The sequence below is a fragment of the Dendrobates tinctorius genome, unplaced genomic scaffold, assembly GCF_039654945.1.
Source record: "Dendrobates tinctorius isolate UK_male_01 unplaced genomic scaffold, ASM3965494v1 ptg000003l, whole genome shotgun sequence".
NCBI lineage: Eukaryota > Metazoa > Chordata > Amphibia > Anura > Dendrobatidae > Dendrobates > Dendrobates tinctorius.
Window position 1 is genome coordinate 100,506,336 of NW_027361671.1, and position 27,938 is coordinate 100,534,273.

Consider the following 27,938-nt stretch of genomic DNA (forward strand, 5'->3'; position numbering starts at 1 on the left):
AGTGCAGTTTTTGTGTGGTTTTCCCCTGCGGTTTTCCACCTGCGGATTTCTAGAATGGAGCAGGTGGAAAACTGCAGCAAAACCGCACAAAAGAAATCACATGCTGTAGTTTTCATTCCGCACCAAATCCGCACAGAAAAAAATGCACCATGTGCACAGTGGATTTTATTTTACATAGAAAAGAATGGCACTGTACATCACCTGCAGTTCTGCTGCGAATCCGCAGGGCCAAATCCGCTGCGGATCCACAGCAGAATCCGCACCGTGTGCACAGAGTCTTAAACATGGCTTTTACATGACTTGTTATATAACTGGCTCCAACTACAGTTATGCTCATAAGTTTACATACCCCAGGCAGAATTTGAATGATGTGTGCCTTTTTTGGAAAATATGACCGATTGAGTAGAACACCATTTTCTAATGTAGGAATATTGGTCAGGTGAAGTGATTCATCAAACTAGAATTGTGTGAATCATTTAGAAATCCTAATGATAACTATGCCCATAGCCCATACTTGTCAACTTTTCAAGCAGACATCTCTGATGTTCCGCTCAGCCCAAATTTTTCATATCCACACCCTTTTTTTCAGGTCACACTCACCTCATTCCCTCCCTGTTCCCTGAAAGTGCAGTTGAATGCATTATGCTCTTGGTATCAAGCACCAGCAACCTGATCCAGAAACTTTTCATCAAGAAGAATGAGCATGCTTAACGGGGTTGCTGGAACATTGATAGCCTATCCTTAGGATACATCATCAATATCTGATCGTTGGGAGTGTGACTCCTAGCAACCTTGCCGATCAGATGTTCCCGCTACTGGTGGCGGACAGAACTGCTCAGTTACTGTACTGCACAGCTTCGTCAATGGAATAGTGACCGCCGCCGGGTACTGCACAGCCACCCGCTATTGATTTGAATAAGAAGCAGATATGCAGTACCCAGCCGCGGCCACTATAGAGTTGAAGGAGCTCTGCAGCTCAGCAAATGACCGGTTCAGGCCACCGCCGGCATGGGGAACAGCTGATGGTAGGCACAATAAGACATTAATGACCTAGCCTAAGGATAGATCATCAATGTTATTGTCCCAGACAACCCCTTTAAAGCATAAGCATTTTAGTCAAAATTTTATATCAGTATATGTGGGCTGCAACCTACAAAATATGGTGAAACGCCACAGAGCCACGTACGAAACATTAGATAATGAAGATGTACAGTAGTGACTTTCAAAGTATACTCAAGCCTACAACGATGACTACATTCACAGCTTGTATATTTCAATTAGATTTATGTTTATTAGTTACATGAGCAGAAAAAAACATATTTGAAGTCAAAAGTAAATAGAAGAAACTACCATCTTGCCGAAAAAGATGTGTTTTTAAAATGGGTACAGTACAAAGTTTTACAAATAATTCATATATCAAATTATCCAGACATCAGCATAATAACCTCAAGATAATCTTGGTATTTAGACAAATTAATATACTGTATTACTCGAATAGGAAGAATTAAAATGAATAGTGTCTAAAGGTTAATTCATCCCTAGGAGCAATAAATAAATATAATAAATAATAAAATCCTAAATGTATAGATAGCTCTCTGCTCTCCCATAGGTAGAAATCAAAAATTAGTTGTAAAGAATCAGAAGAATGTCAGATGATATAAAGGGATTAGTGCATTACAATAAGTGCCAAATAGCACAAATAAGTACCAGAAATAGAATAAGTTTGATGGGCTACCATGGTAGTCGGGGTCGGGGGCCTGCTGTAGGCCCTCATCTCTGACACCTTAGTCCTCCTGTGAAGCTGTTTTCACAGGAAAACTGTGATGTTGCTGTGTACTGCCATACCATGGCATTGTAGTATGTGCTACAAGCAAGTGATCACAGGTTGGAGTCCCTTATGGGAACTAAAAGATAAAATATAAATTTAAGAAAAATGTTTAACAAAATAAAATATATTATTATTGGGTATTCCCCTTTTGCCCCTTCAAAAATAAAGAAATGTAGACATAATAGAAAAACATTTTTGGCAATTTCATGTACAAAAAAGTCTGATCTATCATAATATAATTTTTTTACACCAACATTAAACGCCAGAAAAAAAATCATGAACATCAGAATTGCTATTGTCTGGTAACTGCAGTTCCCCAAAAGATGAAAAAAAAAGCAAGGAAAAATGTCATATGTATTCCAAAATAGCATTAAAAAAATGTCAGCTCGGGGCGAAAGAAGCATTCACAGAGCTCCATCAATAGAAAAATATTAAAGTTACAGGTTTTAGAAAATGGCAACACAAGCAAAGTTTTTTTAATTTTTACACATTTCTGAACATCTGCAAGGAGTTTGTATGTTCTCCCTGTGTTTGTGTGGGTTTCCTCCGAGTTCTCCGGTTTCCTCCCACATTCCAGAGACATACTGATAGGGAATATAGATTGTGAGCCCCAATGTGGACAGTGATTATATCTGTAAAGTGCTATGGAATTAATGGCGCTATATTATAAGTAACATAAATGAATAAACCTTTATTCACCACAAAAATAGAAAATTGGATTAACACCAAAACAATGGTGTAGTTGCAGGGTTTTTGTTTTGCAATTTCGCCACACTTGTTTTGTTATGAACTTCTTATTATATTGCGTGGTAAAATGAATATTGTCAATCAAAACTACAGCTTTTGCTGGAAAAAACAAACCCTTATATGACTATGCCTACGGATTAATAAAAAAAAGCTGCAGCTCTTTAAATATGAAAAAAAAACAAAAGGGCAAAAAAAAAAACCCTTAAAGCTTCCTAGCTATTAAAGGATTAAAAAGGATCTATTACCTGGTCAAAAGTGTGCACTTTTTGCTCTTATTTTATTAACGCTGCTTGCCTGAATATACATTTTTTTTGGGGGGGGAAGGTTGTATTTGTAAATCTGCCATATACGGTAGTTCCAGCGATTTGGACCTTTTTATTTAGTGCAAATCTTCATGGTCTTTACAAAAGGTGGCGAGGTGGTGCTCGCAGGATTCTCTGGGGCTATTTTTTTAGACAGCTAAATAATTAGGCCAGGTTCATACTGCGTTAAGGCATCCTTTTCAATGCATAGCGTTGACAGGCTGCTTTAACGCTATAGCATAATGCGATATGCGTTATGCTATACCGCTAGCACAGATGATTCATCAGCGCTAGCGGTGACGGAGCCTTAGACGCTGCAGCCCATGTCCGAGGCTCTGTCACTGAATGACAGCACATCGTGAACGCGTGCCGCTTTACGGCATGCGCCACGATGCGCCCGACGATGGAGGGCAATGGCAGCCTTAACAGACAGCGTTACACCGCATTATGCCACGGTGTAACGCAGTCTGTCTAACGGACTGCCAAAACGCAGTGTGACCCTGGCCTAACCCAGATCAAGACCATAACATGCGGCACTAAATATAAAGGCCCATAACTCTGGAACTGTACGGAGTATTAAAAAAAAGGATACTCGGGAACAGCAGGAAAAAAAATAAGAGCAAAAAACTGGTCACTTTTGCCCAGGTAACAGGTCCACTTTAACCAGTTGTTTAATGTCCACATTGATATGGATTTGGAACTTCTTAACTTTGAAGAATAGATCACGCATGCATTTGTAATAATTGATGTAAATATATTGTAAGAAGGTGCATAAAAGCTGTTCCAACCCTTTTGAGACACGGCCCATTTTAGTCCTCCTGGACACAGCAGTTGTTTTAATCTTTCCATCGATGTAGCAGCACAAGGGCTTATATTTTTGCAAGTCAAAATATAATTTCCAATGACGCATTATTTAGATTACTTTTTTTTTGGGGGGGAGAATACAGTCATTATTTAAATAATGTGTCTATCTTACAGTATTCTGTGGATTGTTATAATAGTGCATAGATTATTTTATAATGTTTCAGTACGTTGGGACAATAATACAATGTTTTATGGAAAGAAAAATGTTTGCCAAGAATTGTATGATGGGGAACTGTTGAGCTGACAAGGAGATCCCCTCCTAGCGGAACAGACGACCACCTATCCCTCTCTATACAGACAGGGTTACGTGAGCAATGAAAGGGACATTGAGAATAAAAACAAGCATTTAAATTGGGGTACATGCTATGAAATAAATAATCTATGCAGTTGCATAGTACCCAGTACATGCCCTTTTCATATTTTATATTTAGAATGGATGGATAACTTGCAGACCTTTATTTAGGTTTTTTTTTTACTATTTTGACATTACATGTTATATTAATTAAGATGTTTAAATATATTGACCATGTTTTCCATTTATCCATTTCAGCCCTGTCAAATAGACTGATTATATTATTGTATAATGGAATATTTATTGTATCCTTATCCTTTGATGCAGACTAATTATATTTCACTGTTGGTGCCACCATAAATCATTCCTTTCTCCTGTCTATGTATTTATTTCTTTTTAATAATCTGTATTTTATACTCTTTTTTTTATGGGAGCTACTTCAAGTGAATTTGTACATAAATCTTTTCTGACAGCTATTTTTGCAACTGATAAAATTACTGTAATGTTTTTGTAACTTTAACTTCAAGATTAGATGTTTAGTTAGTTGTTCTGTAAAACTACCCATCCTGCCATGAGGTAGATGTTTCATTAAGAAATGATAATTATGATGTTGAGGATGACTGCAAGTTCACACAAATCTCAGCATTTAGTTTAGAACAAATATTTGTGCATTTATAATACTGAATTTGAGATACACATCTTCATCATGTTTACTGTTTCCTATAGATACATTTTACTAAATGTTTGAGCACAGCCTAAGAAAATAATATGATCCCAGGATAAGGAGAGACATATGACAAATAAGTACTAAAATATAATCATCTTTTTCAAAACAATTAAAACGTAATAAAAAACTAAACCTATTCGCAGAGAGCTCCTCATAAAAGGGGGGCACATGACATAAATTTTGCAGATCCAAGATAGAGCATTAAAGGGAATCTGTCACCACATTTGTCCTATCTAATCTATTAATATGGGCATATAGATTATAGACTTCTGAGGAAAGTGATACCGGAATGCCTTATATCAGATGCCTTGTTGTGGATAAATCATCTTTTATCACTTTATGTAAATGACCTGTTCCAGGCTCTGGGGCAGACGCTGACTGGAAGATAACTCTGCCTCCAGAGATTGAATGGGAAGTTACCAGTGTGAGGCAAGTAACTAACACAGAACAGGAGAAATTAAATTTGTTTTCTTTAAAACATATTTTTTGCTTCTCTCTGAGCTCAGCTGTATTAACAATATTGTAGCCCTGTCTGCCTGTGAGACGGAAGCTGAAGCTGAGAGGAACCTGCAGATGTGTCAGGTATTATCTCGCACTGCTCTGCAGTGAGATCAGGAGAGCAGAGAGCGGCCATCACACTGGTAGCTGCCCTTCATGTAAAATAATCTCTGGAGGCAGAGTTATCGTTCAGGCAGCATCCGCCCCAGAGTCTGGAAGAGGTCATTTACATAAAGTGATAAAAGGTGATTTATCAACAACAAGGCATCTGGTATGAGGCATACAGGTAGGACTTTTTTCAGCAGTTTATAGCCTGTATGTGCATATTAATAGTTTAAATAGGTCAAATGTGGTGACAGATTCCCTTTAAAGAGGGATTAAATCAGCAAAATATATGGTGAAGAAATAGTAAAGAGCAAGTGCTATTTATACTAAACAATTCATCATTCATAATTCTCCATGTAACTAATAATAATAATAATAATAAATTTTATTTTTATAGCGCCGACATATTCCGCAGCACTTTACATTTCAGAGGGGATTTGTACAGACAATAGACATTACAGCATAACAATAATCACATACAGTAGATTATAACAAATACCAAGAGGAAAGAGGGCCCTGCTCGCAAGCTTACAGTCTATGAGGAAAGAGGGAGACACGAAAGGTGGGTGGTAACAATTGCCCTGATTGTATGGACCAGCCATAATGTTAAGTGTGCAACAGTACAGACACAGAGGGCTAATGGATGCATAAAGCATGTAGGAACATGATGCGGGAAATCTGGTTATGGTAAAACTTTTGGCTGTGCCACACAGGGATAGATTAGGTTAATGTGTTGAGGCGATAGGCCAGTCTGAATAAATGCGTTTTCAGGGCATGCTTAAAATTTTGGGGATTGGGGACTAATCGTATTGACCTGGGAAGTACATTCCAAAGAATTGGCGCGGCGCGTGTAAAGTCTTGGAGACGGGAGTGGGAGGCTCTGACTATTGAGGATGCTAACCTCAGGTCATCAGCAGAACGGAGGGCGCGGGTAGGGTGGTATACTGAAACAAGGGAGGAGATGTAGGGTGGTGCTGAGCCATGGAGGGCTTTGTGGGTGAGGGTAATAAGTTTATACTGAATTCTGGAGTGGATGGGTAGCCAGTGTAATGACTGGCACAAGGTAGAGGCATCGGTGTAACGATTGGTGAGGAATATTATCCTGGCTGCAGCATTCAAGACAGATTGGAGAGGGGAGAGTTTGGTAAGAGGGAGACCGATTAGAAGAGAGTTACAATAGTCCAGACGAGAATGAACAAGAGAAACAGTAAGAGTTTTTGCAGAGTCAAAAGTAAGAAAAGGTCGAATTCTAGAAATGTTTTTGAGGTGCAGATGACAAGAGCGAACCACTGATCGAATGTGGGGGGCAAAGGAAAGCTCGGAATCAAGTATGACCCCAAGACAGCGGGCCTGTTGCTGGGGAGTAATAGTGGAACCACACACAGAAATGGCAATGTCGGGTATACAGTCATGGCCAAAAGTATTGACACCCCTGCAATTCTGTCAGATAATACTCAGTTTCTTCCTGAAAATGATTGCAAACACAAATTCTTTGGTATTATTATCTTCATTTAATTTGTCTTAAATGAAAAAACACAAAAAGAATTGTCCTAAAGCCAAATTGGATATAATTCCACACCAAACTTAAAAAAGAGGGTGGACAAAAGTATTGGCACTGTTCGAAAAATCATGTGATGCTTCTCTAATTTGTGTAATTAACAGCACCTGTAACTTACCTGTGGCACCTAACAGGTGTTGGCAATAACTAAATCACACTTGCAGCCAGTTAACATGGATTAAAGTTGACTCAACCTCTGTCCTGTGTCCTTGTGTGTACCACATTGAGCATGGAGAAAAGAAAGAAGACCAAAGAACTGTCTGAGGACTTGAGAAACCAAATTGTGAGGAAGCATGAGCAATCTCAAGGCTACAAGTCCATCTCCAAAGACCTGAATGTTCCTGTGTCTACCGTGCGCAGTGTCATCAAGAAGTTTAAAGCCCATGGCACTGTGGCTAACCTCCCTAGATGTGGCCGGAAAAGAAAACTTGACAAGAGATTTCAACGCAAGATTGTGCGGATGTTGGATAAAGAACCTCCACTAACATCCAAACAAGTTCAAGCTGCCCTGCAGTCCGAGGGTACAACGGTGTCAACCCGTACTATCCGTCGGCATCTGAATGAAAAGGGACTGTATGGTAGGAGACCCAGGAAGACTCCACTTCTTACCCCGAGACATAAAAAAGCCAGGCTGGAGTTTGCCAAAACTTACCTGAAAAAGCCTAAAACATTTTGGAAGAATGTTCTCTGGTCAGATGAGACAAAAGTAGAGCTTTTAGGGCAAAAGCATCAACATAGAGTTTACAGGAGAAAAAAGAGGCATTCAAAGAAAAGTACACGGTCCCTACAGTCAAACATGGCGGAGGTTCCCTGATGTTTTGGGGTTGCTTTGCTGCCTCTGGCACTGGACTGCTTGACCGTGTGCATGGCATTATGAAGTCAGAAGACTACCAACAAATTTTGCAGCATAATTTAGAGCCCAGTGTGAGAAAGCTGGGTCTACCTCAGAGGTCATGGGTCTTCCAGCAGGACAATAACCCAAAACACACTTCAAAAAGCACTAGAAAATGGTTTGTGAGGAAGCACTGGAGACTTCTAAGGTGACCAGCAATGAGTCCAGACCTGAATCCCATAGAACACCTGTGGAGAGATCTAAAAATGGCAGTTTGGAGAAGGCACCCTTCAAATATCAAGGACCTGGAGTAGTTTGCCAAAGAAGAATGGTCTAAAATTCCAGCAGAGCATTGTAAGAAACTCATTGATGGTTACCAGAAGCGGTTGATCGCAGTTATTTTGGCTAAAGGTTGTGCAATCAAGTATTAGGCTGAGGGTGCCAATACTTTTGTCCGGCCCATTTTTGGAGTTTTGTGTGAAATGATCAATGTTTTGCTTTTTGCTTCATTCTTTTTTGTGTTTTTTCATTTGAGACAAATTAAATGAAGATAATAATACCAAAGAATTTGTGTTTGCAATCATTTTCAGGATGAAACTGAATATTATCTGACAGAGTTGCAGGGGTGTCAATACTTTTGGCCATGACTGTAGGTACATTAGTAGAGGGAGGAAACACCAGGAGTTCAGTCTTTGACAGGTTCAGTTTCAGATATAGTGAGGACATGATGTTAGACACAGTGTTTAGACAATCGCCGGTGTTTTCTAGAAAGGCTGGCGTGATGTCAGGAGAAGAAGCGTATAATTGGGTGTCATCAGCATAGAGATGGTACTGGAAACCAAATCTACTGATTGTTTGACCAGTAGGGGCAGTGTACAAGGAGAAGAGGAGGGGGCCTAGAACTGATCCTTGGGGGACCCCAACAGTAAGGGGAAGGTGAGAGGAGGAGGAACCGGCAAAAGATACAGTAAAGGAGCGGTCGGAGAGATAGGAGGAGAACCAGGAGAGAACGGTGTCCTTGAGGCCAATGGAACGAAGCATAGTGAGGAGGAGCTGATGATCCACAGTGTCGAATGCGTAACTATCAGACTAACTAAAACTAAATTAGGATTTCAGGTTGATAGCATGTGGCAATCATAGCAATACAACAATATAATGATAATGTTACCTAGATTGACTTGTGTAGCTGCCAGTAGGGTTCCATAGCACGGGTCCCTCCATGGGCCCCTGGAAGATGCGAGGCAAAACAGAGTCAGGGTGGAGGGACAGATTCTGTGAAGCCCTACTGACTCATATTCTGCAGCACAGGAAGCTATATCCATGTGTCGCACCTGACTGGCCTCAGCCAAGTGATAAAAAGCCTTATAGTTGCATGTAAAATTTACAAACACTGCCTTTGGTCAGATTTGAACCCAGAACCTAAGTGATGGTAAGCAACAGAGCTAACCACTGATCAACCTTGCTGTCTGGCTTTAAGTACAGAGCCTTAGGGTGTGGTTCATGGCACAGGTAAAATGTAGGTTTGTTGTCCCAATATTAAAGGGCTTGTCCACTACTTGGACAACTCTTTCTGAATCCCCATGTTTACCCCAAGTAAAATAATAACACTTCTACTCACCTCCATCGATGTCAGCACTGGTGCTCCAGGAATCACGTGACATTGTTATGCCACGTGATCCCTGCGGCCAGTCAGTGCTGGCTTTAACCTTCCTTCTGTCATGATCCCAGTGCAGGTTTTGACCTGCACGTCAGAGGTTAATGTCTTGAGCCCAGTGCAGGCTTTGACCTGTATGCCTGGGGTTAATTATTGTGGCCTCTCTTTGGTTCTGGGAGAGCTTCTTATTGCCCTGGGAATCTCCAATCCCCGTCAGTTATACTTTTGCCTTTGGCCGAGTGTGTTGACCCCTGTGTGCCTTTGCCTGTTCGTTGTCTTCTAGCTTGCTTATATGGTTCTGACCCGGTTCTGTCCCCCGTTGTGAGTTTGCCTGTTGATTCTATACTGCGCTACCATCTCTATGTATGAATCCTTGCCTGTGACCTGACTATTCTTTGCTCACCTCTCTTGTACTTTGCAGCTATCTCCATGTATGACTCATTGGCTACGTCCTGACTCCCCGTTCTGTCTATCCTCTGGTTTTGTCATGCTATCTCGTGCTTTGACCCCAGCCTGTCTATGCCCCTTGGTAACTTTGTCCCGTAGTTACCCTGCTAGGTGTTTTCCTGCAGCTCCTAGTTCTCTGAGGTTTAGGCCACGCCCTCAGCAGTGCTTTAGGTCCTGCTGGTCTGAAGCACGCACCTTCTCTGCTGCTGCCCGCTCCACAGGTATTGCTGAGCACAGTTTGTCTTACTCAGGACAAGCTCACTGGTTCAGTGAGCAAGTGCAGTGCGGTGTTCCTGACACCTCTCTTCCGACAAATCAAGACATCCGGAGGCAGTGAGAGAGCAGCTGCATGTCAATTATGGATGTCAATTATGTCCGTAAGAGAAGAGAGTGAAGCTAGTGCTGATTGACCACAGGGATCAATTGACATAGCAATGTCACTCGATTCCTGGGAGAGCTGGAGTATCATCAATATCATTTTACTTGGAAGAAACATAGGGATTCAGAAGGGATTGTCCGCGGGTATTGTCCCCTTTAACAGTGTTGACTTTTCCTGAACTGTTTGACAGCATGAAATCAACATTGGGGTGATAATTGTAGCAATGATAAGGGAATAAAGGTCAGAAGGAACAATGGTGTTTTCACTAAAATTTTTACCTTACATATTGTAAAGATGTGTTGAACTCGCAATAATGTTTTGTATGTAATCTGTCTTCTCCTTTGACTTTCCCACCAGGTTGTAGCTCTTAGTAAAAGAAGCAAAGAAGCAGAGGCCGCCTTCCTCAGTGTATACAAGCAGCTCATTGAAGCACCAGGTAATTTTCCTTTCTTTTCTCGTTTCTATGTTTTAGTTCTCATTTGAGGATATGACTTACAGTCCTGAGATTAAAAGCTATTTAAATCTGAGCTCTTCAATTATATTTCTCTAATGTACTTGCAAAAGTTGATCATAAATATTTTCTTTAGACCATTAACTACTTGAGAAAGAGTAATTACAGAGAAATCCCATAAATATCAAATACAAATGTCTTGTTATCATTCAGAAACCCAGAAAATCCAACCAAGGGAATGAAAGCAATACAATACAGTAGAATGATGGCTAGACAACTAAATGGAACCTGTTGGCAAGTTTTTTCCTTCACAAATTGCTGCAACTAAATTATATGTATTTTCATGCTCATCCCTACAAGAATTACATATTACCACATTAGCATTCCTTAGGTTTATAAAAGTCCTGATCTGCATGCCTGATCTGTGCTAACTGGTCCAGTAGGTCTCCGAATTGTGATCGGCACCACCCCTCAATGTCCGCAATTCCTGTCCCTCTGCCTTTTATTGACTGAGCTGACATCTCCATGCCATCTATGTACTCTATTTGGCACATTTTTAGTCAAAAGATGTGGTCTGATTTCCTTAGGTGGTATAATGCAAGAAGGTGATGCAACTATTCTAGGCCACATTGACCAGTCCCCTCTAAAGAAAATCACCAATAAATGTTCTATTATAGTGGTATTTTATTTAGCTAACAACAATATGAAGTCATAATGCTGTTTATTAGCGCTTGTATCTGCTGTTTGATGTTATGTGTTCTCCTCCATCACGTGAGCTTTCCTCATGGACTGCACAGCATTGCTGTCACAATGGCCACTGATAGTGAAGCAAGTGACCAGACCTGTCCATCAGCCTCCTCCAATTGAAAAACAGCTTCTCATGTAAAATGTTTTCCAATTGGATGAGGTTGACAGACATGTCTAGTCACATGCTTCTCCATTAGCCTGTAGAATGTAAATCCGCAAGGGCAGGTTCCTCTCCCCTCTGTACCAGTCTGTCATTGTTAGGCTAGTTAGGCTGCGCACAACCGCCGCTAAGCCCCGCCCCCTGCCACGCCTCCACCGGTAGTTCCGCCTACGGGCGCATGACGCTGCATGCGTCCTGCGTCCCCTATCTTTAGCACTGGGGACGCAGGCCATGCGCAGGTATGCATTTGGCGGCGCATGCATCCTTTTGACGCTGCGCTGAGCACACCAAATTGCAACCTGTTGCATTTGGCGCTGGTCGGCGCAGCGTCAAAAGGACGCATGCGCTGCCAAACGCATACCTGCGCACAGCCTGCGTCCCCAGTGCTAAAGATAGGGGACGCAGGACGCATGCAGCGTCATGCGCCGTAGGCGGAGCTACCGGCGGAGGCGCGGCAGGGGGCGGGGCTTAGCGGCGGCCGTGCGCAGCCCGACGCTGCGGCCGTAAGCGCTAATGGGAAACTAGCCTTAGTTTGTTTACTGTAAGTGATGTCTGTAATTTGTATGTAACCCCTTCTCATGTACAGGACCATGGAATCAATGGTACTATAGAAATAAATAATAATTAGCAGACATTTTGTGGAAAGGAGCATTGTGCGGTTATGAGCTAAGCTGTACTAACACAAGCAGAATGAAAATTTGTAATACTTGCATATAAGTAAGTGACGCAAAACCTTTTCCCCAACACATTTGTTAAAATGAAGATAAAGTGATTAACCCTATTCAGAGCAATGCTCCAGGGAAGATTTTGCAAAAAACATATATCCTGGAAGAAAAGTAAACTGTCTCTCCAGTGCCATATGCAGGTCACTACTCTGTAAATCCTGTATGGCCAACCTCTTAACGAGGATTAAAATGAAACATATCCATCAGTAGAAAGTACCATGTTGCCAACCAGGGAATCGGCATTTTTTGATTTAGAGCAATTTTGTAGTTTTCGGAAAAAAAATGGCTGAACACAATAGTGAACATCTTCACACATCAGGACAACTGCAGGACTTACTAATAATGTTTTGTTATAGGTAGAAAGGCTCTTAAAGTGATAATCCACATGTATAATACAGTCTCCCTTTGAGTTAGGCTCCTTTTTTGCCCATTTTTCTTGAAAGGCTTTCCACAAGATTTTGTACTGTGGATTTTGTACATATTGAGATGAGGCAGTAATGTTGGACTTGAAGGTCAGGCTCGCCTCAGCGTTCCAATTCATCCCAAAAATGTTGGAATTGACCTTGTATTTTGTAAAGACCATCAATCATCCTGAAACAAGGGCCTTCCTCGAAAAAGGAGTCAACGCTGAAATTTGAACAGATCTACAACATACATTGTCCTTCTGGGATCTGACCATGAGATTTTCTGGAGGAGATATTATAAATGGTCTCATTCACACCCTTTACCCCAGCTTTCAGTCCGGTGAGAAGAGGATGTCTTAGGGTATGTGTCCATGTGGCGTATTGGCAGCGATTTGGACGTAGCGGATACCCGGCTCCGCCCAAAGCGCTGCCCATTTTTGTATGCACGGTGATTCTGCATGTGTTCATTGAACACATGTGGAATCACCACATCTTATTCATAGACTGTGTTATTTATCTTGCGGAGGGAGACTGAGTGTCTCCGCAAGATAAATAGACATGCTGCGGTCTATAAAGATCCGCCGCATGTCCGGTTACACAGGTCTGCCACCTGCGTGTTTGCACGCATAGTGGAGATGGGATTTCATAAAATCATAAAATCCCCTTCACTATGCTGAAAAATCTGGACACTGCGGATTGGACGCTGCGGCTGTACGCAGCGTCCAATCCGCAGCAAATACTGAAGGAATACTCCCCGTGGAAACATAACCTAATTGCATTCAGGGATCATGATTACAAAGATCTAATTATAATTGAAGTCATATTTTCCCACATGAACCTCCTAAAGGAATAATATAATCACCAGATTTCCAAAGATATTGTCATCATGCTTAGCACACCAAACACAACTATGATATATCCATAATTCGTGTTGATATTACATTTTTACTATTTCCCTAGGGCAAAAATTCTGGGGCTTGACCCCATGGAAGTAATTATGTCCCCCAATCACAAATATATCCAGGGATGGATTATATCAGATTATAATTGATATGGCATGGAATTATTGTATTTCTTTTGCCATCTCAAGCATAGGCTAGAGACGACCCGTCTGCTTTGGGTGCACTTATCACCACGTTTAATGTAGCACTTCCAAAAACTGTCAGCTACTAGCTAATGGATTTATCTACACATGATAACAAGTGATATTAGATTTATTTATCTAATCCATAACACAGTCCATAACAGTCTGTATTGAGTAATATCTTATATGGTTCCTACATGTTAATAGTGGTAGATTGACCTCGTAAACAGTAGTAGACAGTGGACACATCCAGCAAATATTCCAATAAAAAAATAAAAACAGCCATTAAACCTAATAGAGAAAAAAATATAGTAAAGTAAAATTTTAAAAATACAATCACAATTGTTAGCATCTCCCTTCTGCATAACTCTCTGGGTTTTCTGGGGTCTCTAAAAGTCTGTCAACACAAATCTTCTACAGATCAAGCTCTGCTGGTGTGATTGCTCAGCAAGAATGTTGATTGGCATCCTCACTGCGCCTGTAATTAGACAAGGGAGAAAATCATAAATCTTTTTTATATCGTTCACACAGATGTGATGTGAAGGGAAGGAAAAAAGTAGCAAAATGTGTTAAAAAGAGTAATTAATGTCAGTATTATGGTGGATGGCTTCATTTAAATTTCCCTGTGACTCTAATGTTGACAGCAGAGTCTAACACCAATATGTGAGCTATTCTCTGCTTCCCATTAAAGGGAACCTGTCACCCCCCCCCCCCCTGCGTTTTTAAGTAAAAGAGCCACCTTGTGCAGCACTAATGCTGCATTCTGTCAAGGTGGCTCTTTTACTTATCGTCCTTCCACCGCAGAAATAATCGTTTTTAAAAGTTGTCACACATACCTGTTTCTTGGCCAGGGGGCAGGGCTTTCCCCCTCTGACACAGACGCCTCACATCCATCACTCATTTCTTCCTGCCTTGTTTAGTCCGCCTCATCTTTCTTTTCAAATCCTGGCGCCTGCGCTGTAGTATATATTCTTGGGCATGCGCAGTTAGCGCTGTCCGTTCTGTCTCATCACATCCTGGCCTTGCTATCGCGCCTGCGTGGACGCGCTGCCAGAGATCCCGCCCCGCAGTCACTTATGATTTATTCACACTGCGGGGCCGGGAATCTTGGACATGAGAGCCACAGAGAACTACTGCGCATACACTACCACTGTTGTAGATTAAGCCAGTCAGTGAAAGACCAGCTAGGGTTTATCTCTCCTGTTTATGTTCTTTACCCTGCACCTATCTACTATTTCTTTTTAGGAAGTAGGTGGAATATTCTCTAACAGTACATATTTAATCCTTTATTTTGTGGTTTGTTTTACTCACTCTGGGATCTCTTCCTATTTCAGCACACTTTCCCTTCTGTAGATAATTTGCACTTTGTTCTGCCCTCCAGTTCTTTAGGAGGAATATGAAGCGTTCAACTGAATGTCATGCAGCAAATGTCCGAATTTCCATCGTCTAGTCTGTGGTTAAGGCTATTTCTGCTCATGCAAGTACCACCTAGGGACTGCGGGGTCAGGATCTCTAGTCTGCACAGGACTGCAGGGTCAGTTGCAGTTTTTAGTGTGTTATCTATTCTCCCGAGGGAGTTGATACACTATCATAATAATAACAGACAATAGGATTGAAAAAAAAGATTAATGGATGAATTGTTTCTACTTTTTTCTGTGTTTGTTGCTGCTTTGATCAAGTATTTTTTCACAATCAAATTAAAGTTGCTGGGTGAGAGGAGCATCCAGGATTAATTTACCAATAATGAGCATTATCTAATCCTAGTCATATTAAATGGAAAATGTACTTCCAGCCAACTTTGTATAAATTAATAGTACAGGTGAATATAAGAAACTTTATAATAAATATTATCATGGAAATCTCATGTTTTCCCACTTATCAGCTGCTTTTTGCTGTTCCTCTTGCCTCCTGAGTTCACTCATCTTCAGAAGAAACAACTCAAATCAGTCTTGCTCAGAAAAGACAAACTAGTCAGCTCATTGGGGGTCGTGTGACACAGCGCATTATTCTCTATGGAGAGGCAAGGGCAAGGAGGAGAGAAGAGCAAAATGAGGCGAGAGCAACAAAATAAGGAAACAGGCTGAGAGAGACACAGAAAGAAGTTGCTGAGATTTTTAACAATTTTTTTACCTTACACCAGTGCTGAATACATATCTACTCTGATGACTACTGCTATGTATGTTCCCCGATGCTGCATGTCTCTGTGTGCTAAAAAAAAAGAATGAAGAACAGGAATCCCTCTCTGTGCTGTGCTAAGTATGGGAGACATTACAGCAGCTAGACTTTCTCCGCCAGCCCAGAGTGGATTGCAAATTATAGATCAAGCATGCAGAGGAGAAAACTGGTGAGAATCATAGAAAATGAGACATATAAGGCCCTGAAATTATTTCTCATATACTCAAACACGGCAGTTTATTCTGAAAATATACTTGAGGCTATGTGCCCACATAGCGTTTTAAACCGGACTCCTTCCCAGAAATCGCGCGATTTTACCGCGATTATGTTCGCGATTTTCGCATGCGAAATTCAAGCACTTTCCAAGCAATCTGTAGCATCGCTTGGAAAGTGATTGACAGGTTGGTCACACTCGTCAAACATAGTGTTTGACAAGTGTGACCAGGTTTTTACTATTGAGTCCGCCTATGCGGCATCAATAGTAAAAGATAGATTGTTAAAAATGCTAAAATAATAAAAAATCGGGGTATATTTACCTTCCGACATCCCGCGCTGTCTCAGCGACGCTCCCGTTCCCAGCGATGCCTTGCGAGACCTGTGATGACGTTGGTCTCGCGTTGCTATAGTGATCTCACGAGACCACTAGAGTCACGCGATACTACGTCATCACAGGTCATTGCAGCAAGGCATTACTGGGAACGCTGAGGCCCCGGAAGGCTGCGCGTGACACCGGAAGGTAAATATACCCCGATTTTTTATTTTTTATTCATTTTTTTACAGGGGGATGGTACCCAGGGCCTGGAGGACAGTCTCCTCTCCTCCTCACTGTGGGTATCATCCGCACATGAGACGCATAACTTTGCGCATGGTGGGCATAGCCACATGCGGGAAGTAAGCGGTTCTCATGCATTCCTGTGGGTGCGGAATCGCGGCAATTTTTTGCGATTCCGCAAAAAATGAGCATGCTGCGATTTTTTCAGCGATGCGATTCCACCGCGGAAAAAAGCGCAGCATTAGCACAGCATGTGCGGAATGCCATAGGAATGCATGGGTTGCGTTCTGTAGGAGTTTTTTAAATGTTTTCGTGACGAAAATCGCGGCAAAAACGCTTAAAAATCGCATCGTGGGCACACAGCCTGAAAGTGCGGTTACCTGTTAAGTTTTTGGTTTGTGGATTTTTTTTTAACAGAGAATATAAAAATGAACAGAGATAATTGCAAAATAAGACCATTATAAATTATTATCAGGCAAAGTGCTTCCAAGGTTTTATAGATAAAAGACTGGTTCAACAATGTTCTGAGTCATCTGTTTTCATCTAGTCATGTGGCAGAATGTAAAAAAACAAATACAGTGGGGCAAAAAAGTATTTAGTCAGTCAGCAATAGTGCAAGTTCCACCACTTAAAAAGATGAGAGGCGTCTGTAATTTACATCAGAGGTAGACCTCAACTATGGGAGACAAACTGAGAAAAAAAAATCCAGAAAATCACATTGTCTGTTTTTTTTTCATTTTATTTGCATATTATGGTGGAAAATAAGTATTTGGTCAGAAACAAAATTTCATCTCAATACTTTGTGATATATCCTTTGTTGGCAATGACAGAGGTCAAACGTTTTCTGTAAGTCTTCACAAGGTTGCCACACACTGTTGTTGGTATGTTGGCCCATTCCTCCATGCAGATCTCCTCTAGAGCAGTGATGTTTTTGGCTTTTCGCTTGGCAACACGGACTTTCAACTCCCTCCAAAGGTTTTCTATAGGGTTGAGATCTGGAGACTGGCTAGGCCACTCCAGGACCTTGAAATGCTTCTTACGAAGCCACTCCTTCGTTGCCCTGGCGGTGTGCTTTGGATCATTGTCATGTTGAAAGACCCAGCCACGTTTCATATTCAATGCCCTTGCTGATGGAAGGAGGTTTGCACTCAAAATCTCACGATACATGGCCCCATTCATTCTTTCATGTACCCGGATCAGTCGTCCTGGCCCCTTTGCAGAGAAACAGCCCCAAAGCATGATGTTTCCACCACCATGCTTTACAGTAGGAATGGTGTTTGATGGATGCAACTCAGTATTCTTTTTCCTCCAAACACGACAAGTTGTGTTTCTACCAAACAGTTCCAGTTTGGTTTCATCAGACCATTGGACATTCTCCCAAAACTCCTCTGGATCATCCAAATGCTCTCTAGCAAACTTCAGACGGGCCCGGACATGTACAGGCTTAAGCAGTGGGACACGTCTGGCACTGCAGGATCTGAGTCCATGGTGGCGTAGTGTGTTACTTATGGTAGGCCTTGTTACATTGGTCCCAGCTCTCTGCAGTTCATTCACTAGGTCCCCCCGCGTGGTTCTGGGATTTTTGCTCACCGTTCTTGTGATCATTCTGAACCCACGGGATGGGATTTTGCGTGGAGCACTAGATCGAGGGAGATTATCAGTGGTCTTGTATGTCTTCCATTTTCTAATTATTGCTCCCACAGTTGATTTCTTCACTCCAAGCTGGTTGGCTATTGCAGATTCAGTCTTCCCAGCCTGGTGCAGGGCTACAATTTTGTTTCTGGTGTCCTTTGACAGCTCTTTGGTCTTCACCATAGTGGAGTTTGGAGTCAGACTGTTTGAGGGTGTGCACAGGTGTCTTTTTATACTGATAACAAGTTTAAACAGGTGCCATTACTACAGGTAATGAGTGGAGGAAAGAGGAGACTCTTAAAGAAGAAGTTACAGGTCTGTGAGAGCCAGAAATCTTGATTGCTTGTTTCTGACCAAATACTTATTTTCCACCATAATATGCAAATAAAATGAAAAAAAAACAGACAATGTGATTTTCTGGATTTTTTTTTCTCAGTTTGTCTCCCATAGTTGAGGTCTACCTATGATGTAAATTACAGACGCCTCTCATCTTTTTAAGTGGTGGAACTTGCACTATTGCTGACTGACTAAATACTTTTTTGCCCCACTGTATGTACAGGTATATGTAGTCTCTTCATTCTGAGGTTCATTCAAGTTTTTCTTCATTGATCTTTGCAGTCTGTATTGAGGGCATGATGTGTTTAGGAACTATTGCATTCTTATGTATGCCTGATGATATGTATTACATTCCGGTTTGCCAGGGCTATGTCTATGATACAGTATGCAAATTGTCTTTTCAGAGAGGAAAAGTACTAGAACGCTATCGCCACCTATTGGAAACAGCGATCCTAAAAGTCAATATCTACCGTAACAACCCTTGCAATATGACTTAGGATAAAAGCCAAACCAGAATCTCAATTTGAAATCACGTGTTTTTGTCTGAAGAGACAATTTGCATATTTAGTTTCCCAGAGGAGCATGCATGGCTTATAAGTCTCCTTACTCTGACATGTCAGGATTTGTTTGTCACTCTACACATGGAGAAGAAACGTTACTCCGTTACCACTCCGAAGATGCAACAAAATAATTACAATGGTGCACATTATGTGATTGTTTTGCCACAACTTGGCTCATCTTTCAAAAACCTAGCTACCTATCTACTTTCTAATACTCTAACCTTGTACTCACAAGTCTAGCAGCTTGTGTATTTGGAGGTTATGATCCCATTGTGCAGTGCATGAAAGCTCCTGAAGCAGGGAGTAATAATGTAAGTAAATCCAAAAAAATGATAAAATTCCAGCTTCTGGTTTAAAAAATAATATTTTGTTTTGGGTGTATCCCCCTTAGTCATGGAGTTTTAACTTCGTGTTGACAGGCCTGAAACGCATAGGCCATGTATATGACCGCAGGACATGAATATATGTATTTTAAAATTATGAATGAATAAAGATTTAAATTTTTAAATCCAGATGCTAAAATTGTATTTACATTTTTATTTTTTTCTACTAAGTTTGATCTTGGTACATGCTTTGTTCATTTGTAATTTACAACCTCCCCACATTATGATAATGGTTAAAATATAAGCACAAGTGACGATTATTCTCTTGACTAGTAGAAACTGAACATCTCATAGGGGAAACATTTTGGAACTTACAAAATTGAGCCGCTAAAAGCTTTTTTTTATGTTGTGGACCCCAGAGGAAATTCTTTTGTTGTAAAAATTGGATAATGCTGCCATGCATTTAGAAGGTTGTGGTTTAATGCAACTTCGTGGGAGTATTAAGAGGGGCCTAACTAACTAACTCTGTACAACAGTATTAATAACCACTTTCAGAGCACAGATGGTTCACTGAAAAAGGCTAATAGTCTATATAGTGCTTGCCAAGTTATAGCGTATGCTGAGCAATGTGAGCTTATCACGTTCAAAGCTCCTTTATATTTGTAGAAGATTGCATTATTACCAGTCCCACATCTGTTTGTCAAAATGTGTTAGTATTCTAACCGATTATGGAGCTAGCTAATTAGGTAAAGTGCTCCCTATTAGTTATGACATCTTTATATAACTCTTCTTTAATGGAACATTTAGATGATAGCCAGATTGTTAATTACATCTACAATAGCAGTACTTAGTCTGTACAAAGCAAGTTCACCTTTAAGTTGAACTTTAAATAGGCTATTTACCAATATAGTTGTGACAAAAATTGAATATACCCTCTTTCAGTTCTAAGGTTTTATGTTTCAGCAGTACATAATAAAAAAATCTTGTACTTTGAAGGTGTTAAAGTTAAGTAAATACAACCTCAGATGAGCGAGAACACCATAAAAATTACATTGTGTTATTCTTTATTTAACAGAAAGTAGACTAAAATTCAAATTTTTTTGTGTAAAGAATTAAGTACACCCCATGTATCAGTTTCTTGCAAAACCACCTTTAGCAGCAATAATTTGAAGTAATAATTTCCTTTTCCGTCTGACTATCCATCTCTCACATTGTTCTGGAACAGCTTTGGCTCAATCTTCTGTACAACATTGCTTAAGTTCATTGAGGTTTGCAGGAATTTGTTTATCCACAGTTCTCGTATGGTTCTGCCATAGAATTTCAATTGGGTTGGGGTTTTGACTGTGACTAGACCATTGAGCCTATCTTTCTTTTGCTTTTCAGCTATTCTGATGTAGATTTACTGGTGTAATTGGGATAATTATGTTACGCATCTGCCCCGACTCGACAGGGCTTCATCACCTTCTCCTATGGCCACTAATCTCTGCTGTGCTCCATGCTGGGTTTTGCAAGTGGCCCAGCATGCTTCCATGTGATTATCAGCCTAGGCCTTTCTAAGGTCCACCAAGACATACACCTGTGTCTTGGTACTAAGAATCTTAGTTTGATTGTGCATCACTACCTGCTCCATACTTGTTTCCCTGTGTCCTGTCTGCCTGCAGCCTCCAGTGCTTCCTCCTCATTACATACATGCTTTTGTGCTTTTGCATCAACTCCTGGGATCTGTGTGCCCACCTAGACCTAGGTTTAGAAAATCCACTTCACAATGTGCCCATAACAAATTGTCCTGTTGCATGGCAGAGTTTTGACCATGTCTTAGCTTCCGAATAGATGGTCTCACATTTGACTCTAGAATACTCTGGTATTCGGAGTAGTTCATAGGTGACTGCAAAGTGTCCAGGTCCGGTGGCTGCAAAAAAAACCCCCAAATTATATAGATAATCAAATCAATGTGCTACAATACAAATTCAAACAAATTGCACTTTGATGTGAAAAAATCAGGGGAAACAAATCATCGTTTCAACAGAATGATCTGTCTTCCTCAGGTGGCAGTACTGCCACCTGAGGAAGACAGATCATTCTGTTGAAATGCATTGTGTACACCTAATAAAGAAGAATTTTACTACCCTAATTTACTCTTTGCACTCCTTCAAGACCGGGTTCTGCACTAAACTGCATTCAACTGTCTCACTTTCTCCTCAATTGATGTGCCCGGCAGGAGCAGCATTTCCCTTACCCACGCACGGCTGGCTCGCTATTTTTTGACCGTCCCTATACCTTTGTTATTGTTATTTAACGGTTTTGAGGCCTGCACATAATTTAAATCATCAGCACCAACCCTATTTATTGCCTCAACATCAGGTGACAGCCTCCTATCTGCCCATTTTGGTGCTCTGCTTGTGTGGGGGTCTTGCTGGTTGTTAGCAAACATGTCTGACACACTTCAGTTCACCCCAACTGACCGTGTTCTCTTCAACTGGGTTTTGTCCAGGCGCTTTGGCCAGCCATACCCAGTGATTGTGGATCTGAGGAGGAGGAGACGCATGTGGGCCCATCCACTTTTGAGGCAACGACTCACAAGAGGTTATTTTCAGCCCCTCTATTCTTCTCTGCGGGATCATCCGGAAAAATTTTACAAATACTGTCGCATGAGCCTTGCAACATTTGATCTACTCTTGGAGACAGTGCGCCCTGGGATCCTGGGATAACCTTTCAGGACAAAAGGATGCGCCAAGCTAGATATGCAGAGGAGCGACTTCTACTCACATTACGGTATGTACTACACAACCACATTCTCTATGTTCATGATGTGTTGCCCAAACTCTATTTTTTATTTGGTCCAAAGTTTAATGCCCTCATCTTATTCCAGATATATAAACTTACAGACCAGAATGTTATGTGTAATATGTACTGAATATCAAGTAGTGATTGTGCGACCAAATATATGTGTGTTAGTAGATATGAATCACTAACAAGTTTGGTATGTATGTACCTGGTGTTTTGTTAATTTGTGCATTCTAAAATGTTCCATTTCTGTTGTTTTTCAGCTTCCTGTCCACTGGCCTGTCTTCTGCCGCCCTCCACCATGATTTTCTCATTGGAAGATCTACCATTTCTGGCATAGTCAGGTCAACATGTAGTCAAATATGGTCAACACTACATCAACTCGTCATGCCCCAGCCCAGGATGGAAGACTGGTTGAGGATATCAAGGGACTTTGAGGAGGAATGCCAGTTTCCTAATTGGATTGGGGTCCTTGATGGCAAACATATCCGGGTGCGTAAGCTGACGAACTCTGGCTCACAATTCTTCAATTAGAAACAATAATTTTCTGTTGTATTGTTGGCTCTGGCCGACCCTCAATACAAGTTTATAATTGTTGACATTGGGGCCTATGGAAGGACAGGAGACTCTAAAGTCTTCAATACTTCCATTATGGGTCGGCGGCTACGCAACAACCAGTTGGATCTACCACCACCACGCCAGCTACCAGGATCCACTCAAGAATCAGTCCCTTATGTCCTTGTGGCAGATGAGGCTTTTCAGTTAACGCACAATGTCATGAGGCCATATCCCCGGCGCAACCTGGACCACCGGCGCTGAATTTGTAATTTGCACCTATCACGTGCTCGGCGACTGGTGGAGTGTTCCTTTGGCATTCATTGGCCAAAATAGTGGGTCGTCCAGTCGGCCATTCAGCTGAGTTAACAAAATGTAAATGAAGTAATTAAAGCATGTGGCGTTGCCCATAACTTCACCAGGATACATGATTGTTCCTCCTCTGCTGGTGTTGTGCGTGGGTCAGACAATGTACGTAGGGAGAGACCACCTATCAACCCTCAACGTAGAACGCTCTCTGGGCTCAAAGTGCCTGATATTTTCACAAATTACTTTAAGTCACCTGAGGGGGAAACTTCTTGGCCAGAGCATGCTGTGTCTGTGTTGTAAATGTTTCTTTTTGGCCTTTGGGAAACTATATATTACAACCCCTGATGTCTTTTCCTTGTTTAGAAATCAATGTGTAAGCATATGGCAGCATGTCGTGATGTAAGTGCATCATTGATAAAGACAACAACAATTGAAAGTGAAAACTTTTTATGTATCCTTTTATTAAAGGCCTTGTGAAGCCTTATGTTATTTAGCAAAATGGCCAGAATTGGCCTTAGAACACAAACAAATTTTTTGAATGTTAAAATACAGCATTTAACCACAAAAACACACACAAAGTTATAAATTGTAGTATGTAGGGGGTGGAGAAGGCGGCAGCCCAGCCTGTGTTGCCTGATGGCTAGTGTGGCCACCTTGGCCCTCGGCCTGTGTGGGGGCATACTCTTGCCCATGATGGAGGTAGTGGGCCGGCTCATGGGCTTGAGGTGGATACTGGGCACTATATTGGAGACGACTCTCCTGTTGAGGCTGGTAGGGCCGTGAGTCTAAACCACCAAAATGGCCATGTCGTCCCCAACCAGATTGGAACCAGCCTCCAACATTGGCTGGTAACAAGTGCCCATATTGGTGTGCTGGGATATACCCTGACATTTGGGAATGATGTTGCCAATGTTGGGAAGGGGGGGAGGGGGTGAGGTGTAGGACCACGTGTAGGAGGATCCTCAGACCCTGATTGAGCAAGCACTTGGGGGTGTGGGTTAAGACGCATGAGATTCCTGGGTGACAGCTGCCACCTCTCCAGAAACTCAAACAGCTCATAAGGGGTATTGTTGGGTGTGCTTGCATCAATTAGGATCTGAATGGATCCTCACACACGTAGCTGCACCTCACGGGGAAGGGAACGTAGATAATGGGCAAGGCTGCGTGAGTACTCCTCCTCCCCATCATCAGTGGCAACTCTGTTATGGGAATTTTGGGCCCCTGTATCCACATCGGTTGTGGTATCAGTGGCAGGGATATGGCACCTTCGTCTACGTCGCCTGGATGGCACAGCAGGCTGGGGGGAGCCCTCTAGGCAAACAGTTGGGCTGCTGCTCTTGCCCTGTTCATCATGGATGTCGGGTGGTGATGCAGCTGACGGTTCTTGTTGTGGCTCTGTTCCTGGTGGTGGTGTTTCTGGTGGCGGCCCCAGTTCTAGGGCAGGATTAGGTCGAGCCAGAGAAGTGACTTGGGCCTGGCTCCCTGGAAGCTCACAAGATGGTCCAGACAGCTCAACCCCTCCACCAACAGGATCGATGGCCTCTGATTCAGACCCTGTCTCCCTTTCACTGATGTTAGAGTGAGTTCTGTGATTAAATATAAAATGTAGAAAAAGGAAATTTTTGATTGGGCCCTATAAAGCATTTGTGTCATGTGGTGTTTTGTTATACTTGCGGTCTGAGATCCATAATTGGAGCGAGGAACGAGAGGCGGTCGAAATAAACATATTTCCGCTTTGTGTGGGCCCCTGAACCACTTCTCGCCCGCTGCTAGCACTCACGGCGATACTGGTCACGGATGCTCTGCCAGCGTCTCATCACATCTTCGACTGCAATGTGACATAAAAGAATGAAAGCTTACAATTTGCCTAAAACAAGTTTTTGAACTAGTATCAAAGTTATGTGGTCTACTAGGGTGTGAGTTCTACCCAGAGTGGCATATAGCATTGCTGCAACCAGGCCAGATGCACAGTGTCACAGTAGCTCATGTGGCAATTAGCAACTCTTTAAACTGTTTTTGCTAGGCATTATGAGGAGCTTGGGGACAGGGTAACATTCTCTCAGGGTTAAACAGTGTGTCCAAAAATAATTTACAAGACACAAGAGCCCAATATCAGAAGCACAGGATGTGGGGGGGCCTACTTATAAAATTTTTTGGGGATGGCAGGTAATTTGACACACATAATTTATGTGCACGTACTTATGTGCTGCTGCTCCTCACGTGGCCGATCACCAAAATCAGGGAACATTTTGCGACATATGCCCCTCCATGCAGACTCCTTTCTTGCCCGGTCGGCATAATGTGCATCCCGTTGGTCCCATAATTCCGGGCGATCATGCACAAGAACAATTAGCAGCTCCACATTGAGATTCTGGTAGGGTGCCATGATGCTGTACTCCATGGAGGCGTACTTCCTGTATGTCTGGAGCGCTTTTTGAGATAATTTGCATGTCTAAGCTTCCTGATGATGGATTGGCTCATTTCCTGTCCGTGTGTAATGCGATGTTTTTGCGCACCCATAGACTTGCATTGGCGAACTACGGTCGTAACACGCTGACAATCGCAGTATGCTGCGATTGGCACGGAACGTAGAAAATACGAGAGAAAAATACGGCTGATGGGAGCTACCCCATAGGGAATCATTGATCATGTGCAATGCATTGTTTTATCGCCTCTCACTCGGCAGTATTCCTCTCTAGTGTGACGCCGGCCTTAAAAGTTGACCATTGATTTCTCATTTTTACAACACCATTTTATTTTTAGGAACCACATCACATTTGAAGTCACTTTGAGGGGTCTATATGATAGAAAATACCTAAAAGTGACACCATTCTAAAAACTGCACTCTTCAAGGTGCTAAAAACCACATTCAAGAAGTTTATTAACCCTTCAGGTGCTTCACAGGAATTTTTTGAATGTTTACAAAAAATGAACATTTAACTTTTTTCACAAAAAAATAACTTGAGGTCCAATTTTTTTATTTTACCAAGGGTAACAGGAGAAATTGGACTGCAAACGTTATTGTGCAATTTGTCCTAAGTACGCTGATACCTGATATGTGGGGGGGAACCACTGTTTCGGCACATGGCAGAGTTCAGAAGGGAAGGAGCACCGTTTGACTTTTTCACTGCAGAATTGGCTGGAATTCAGATCGGCCGCTATGTCACATTTGGAGAGCCCCTGATGTGCCTAAACAGTGGAAACCCCCCACAAGTGACCCCATTTTGTAAACTAGACCCACCAAGGAACTTATCTAAATGTGTGGTGAGAACTTTGAACCCCCAAGGACTTCACAGAAATTTATAACGTACAGCCGTACAATAAAAAAAAATCATATTTTTTCCACAAAAATGATCTTTTCACCTCCAATTTTTATTTTCCCAAGGGTAACAGGACCCCAAAAGTTATTGTGCAATTTGTCCTGAGTAGGCTGATACCCTACATGTTGAGGTAAACCACTATTTGGGCGCATGGCAAAGCTTGGAAGGGAAGCAGCGTCATTTGACTTTTTCGACTGGAATTGAGATCGGATGCCATGTCGCGTTTGGAAAGCCCCTGATGTGCCAAAACAGTGGAAACCCCTCACAAATGACACCATTTTGGAAACTAGACCCCCCCAAGCAACTTATTTAGATGTGTGGTGAGAATTTGATCCCCCAAGGGCTTCACAGAAGGTTATAACATACAGTCGTATAATTAAAAAATCATATTTTTTCCACAAAAATGATCTTTTCACCTCCAATTTTTATTTTCCCAAGGGTATCAGGACCCCAAAAGTTATTTTGCAATTTGTCCTGAATACGTTGATACCCGACATGTGGGGGTAAACGACTATTTGGGCACATGGCAGAGCTCGGAAGGGAAGCAGCGCCATTTGACTTTTATGGCTGGAATTGAGATCGGATGCCATGGCGCGTTTGGAAAGCCCCTGATGTGCCTAAACAGTGGAAACCCCCAACAAATGACACCATTTTGGAAACTAGACCCCCCAAGGAACTTATCTAGATGTGTGGGGAGAACTTTGAACCCCCAAGAGCTTCACAGAAGTTTATAATGCCCGGGCGTGAAAATAAAAAAATCATATTTTTTCCACAAAAATGATCTTTTCACCTCCAATTTTTATTTTCCCAAGGGTATCAGGACCCCAAAAGTTATTTTGCAATTTGTCCTGAATACGTTGATACCCGACATGTGGGGGTAAACGACTATTTGGGCACATGGCAGAGCTCGGAAGGGAAGCAGCGCCATTTGACTTTTTTGGCTGGAATTGAGATCGGATGCCATGGCGCGTTTGGAAAGCCCCTGATGTGCCTAAACAGTGGAAACCCCCAACAAATGACACCATTTTGGAAACTAGACCCCCCAAGGAACTTATCTAGATGTGTGGGGAGAACTTTGAACCCCCAAGAGCTTCACAGAAGTTTATAATGCCCGGGCGTGAAAATAAAAAAATCATATTTTTTCCACAAACATGATCATTTAGTCCCCAATTTTTTTATTTTTCCAAGGGTAACAGGAGAAATTGGACCCCAAAAGTTGTTGTCCAATTTGTGTTAAGTGCGCTGATATCCGATATGTGGGAGAAAACTACTGTATGGGCACAAGTCGGGGCTTGGAAGGGAAGTAGTGACGTTTTGGAATGCAGACTTTGATGGAATGGTCTGCGGGTGTCATGTCGCGTTTGGAGA

The 27,938-nt window shown here is 41.9% G+C and overlaps 1 protein-coding gene across 1 annotated transcript in view; it reads left to right on the plus strand.

Annotated features, from left to right (window-relative positions):
- Positions 1 to 27,938, plus strand: part of CUX2 (cut like homeobox 2) — a 642,019-nt gene that overhangs the window by 364,896 nt on the left and 249,185 nt on the right. Inside the window, exon 4 of the mRNA XM_073564137.1 lies at positions 10,591 to 10,669. Within this exon, the coding sequence (XP_073420238.1) occupies positions 10,591 to 10,669 (79 nt within the window). The remainder of the gene's footprint in view (positions 1 to 10,590; positions 10,670 to 27,938) is intronic.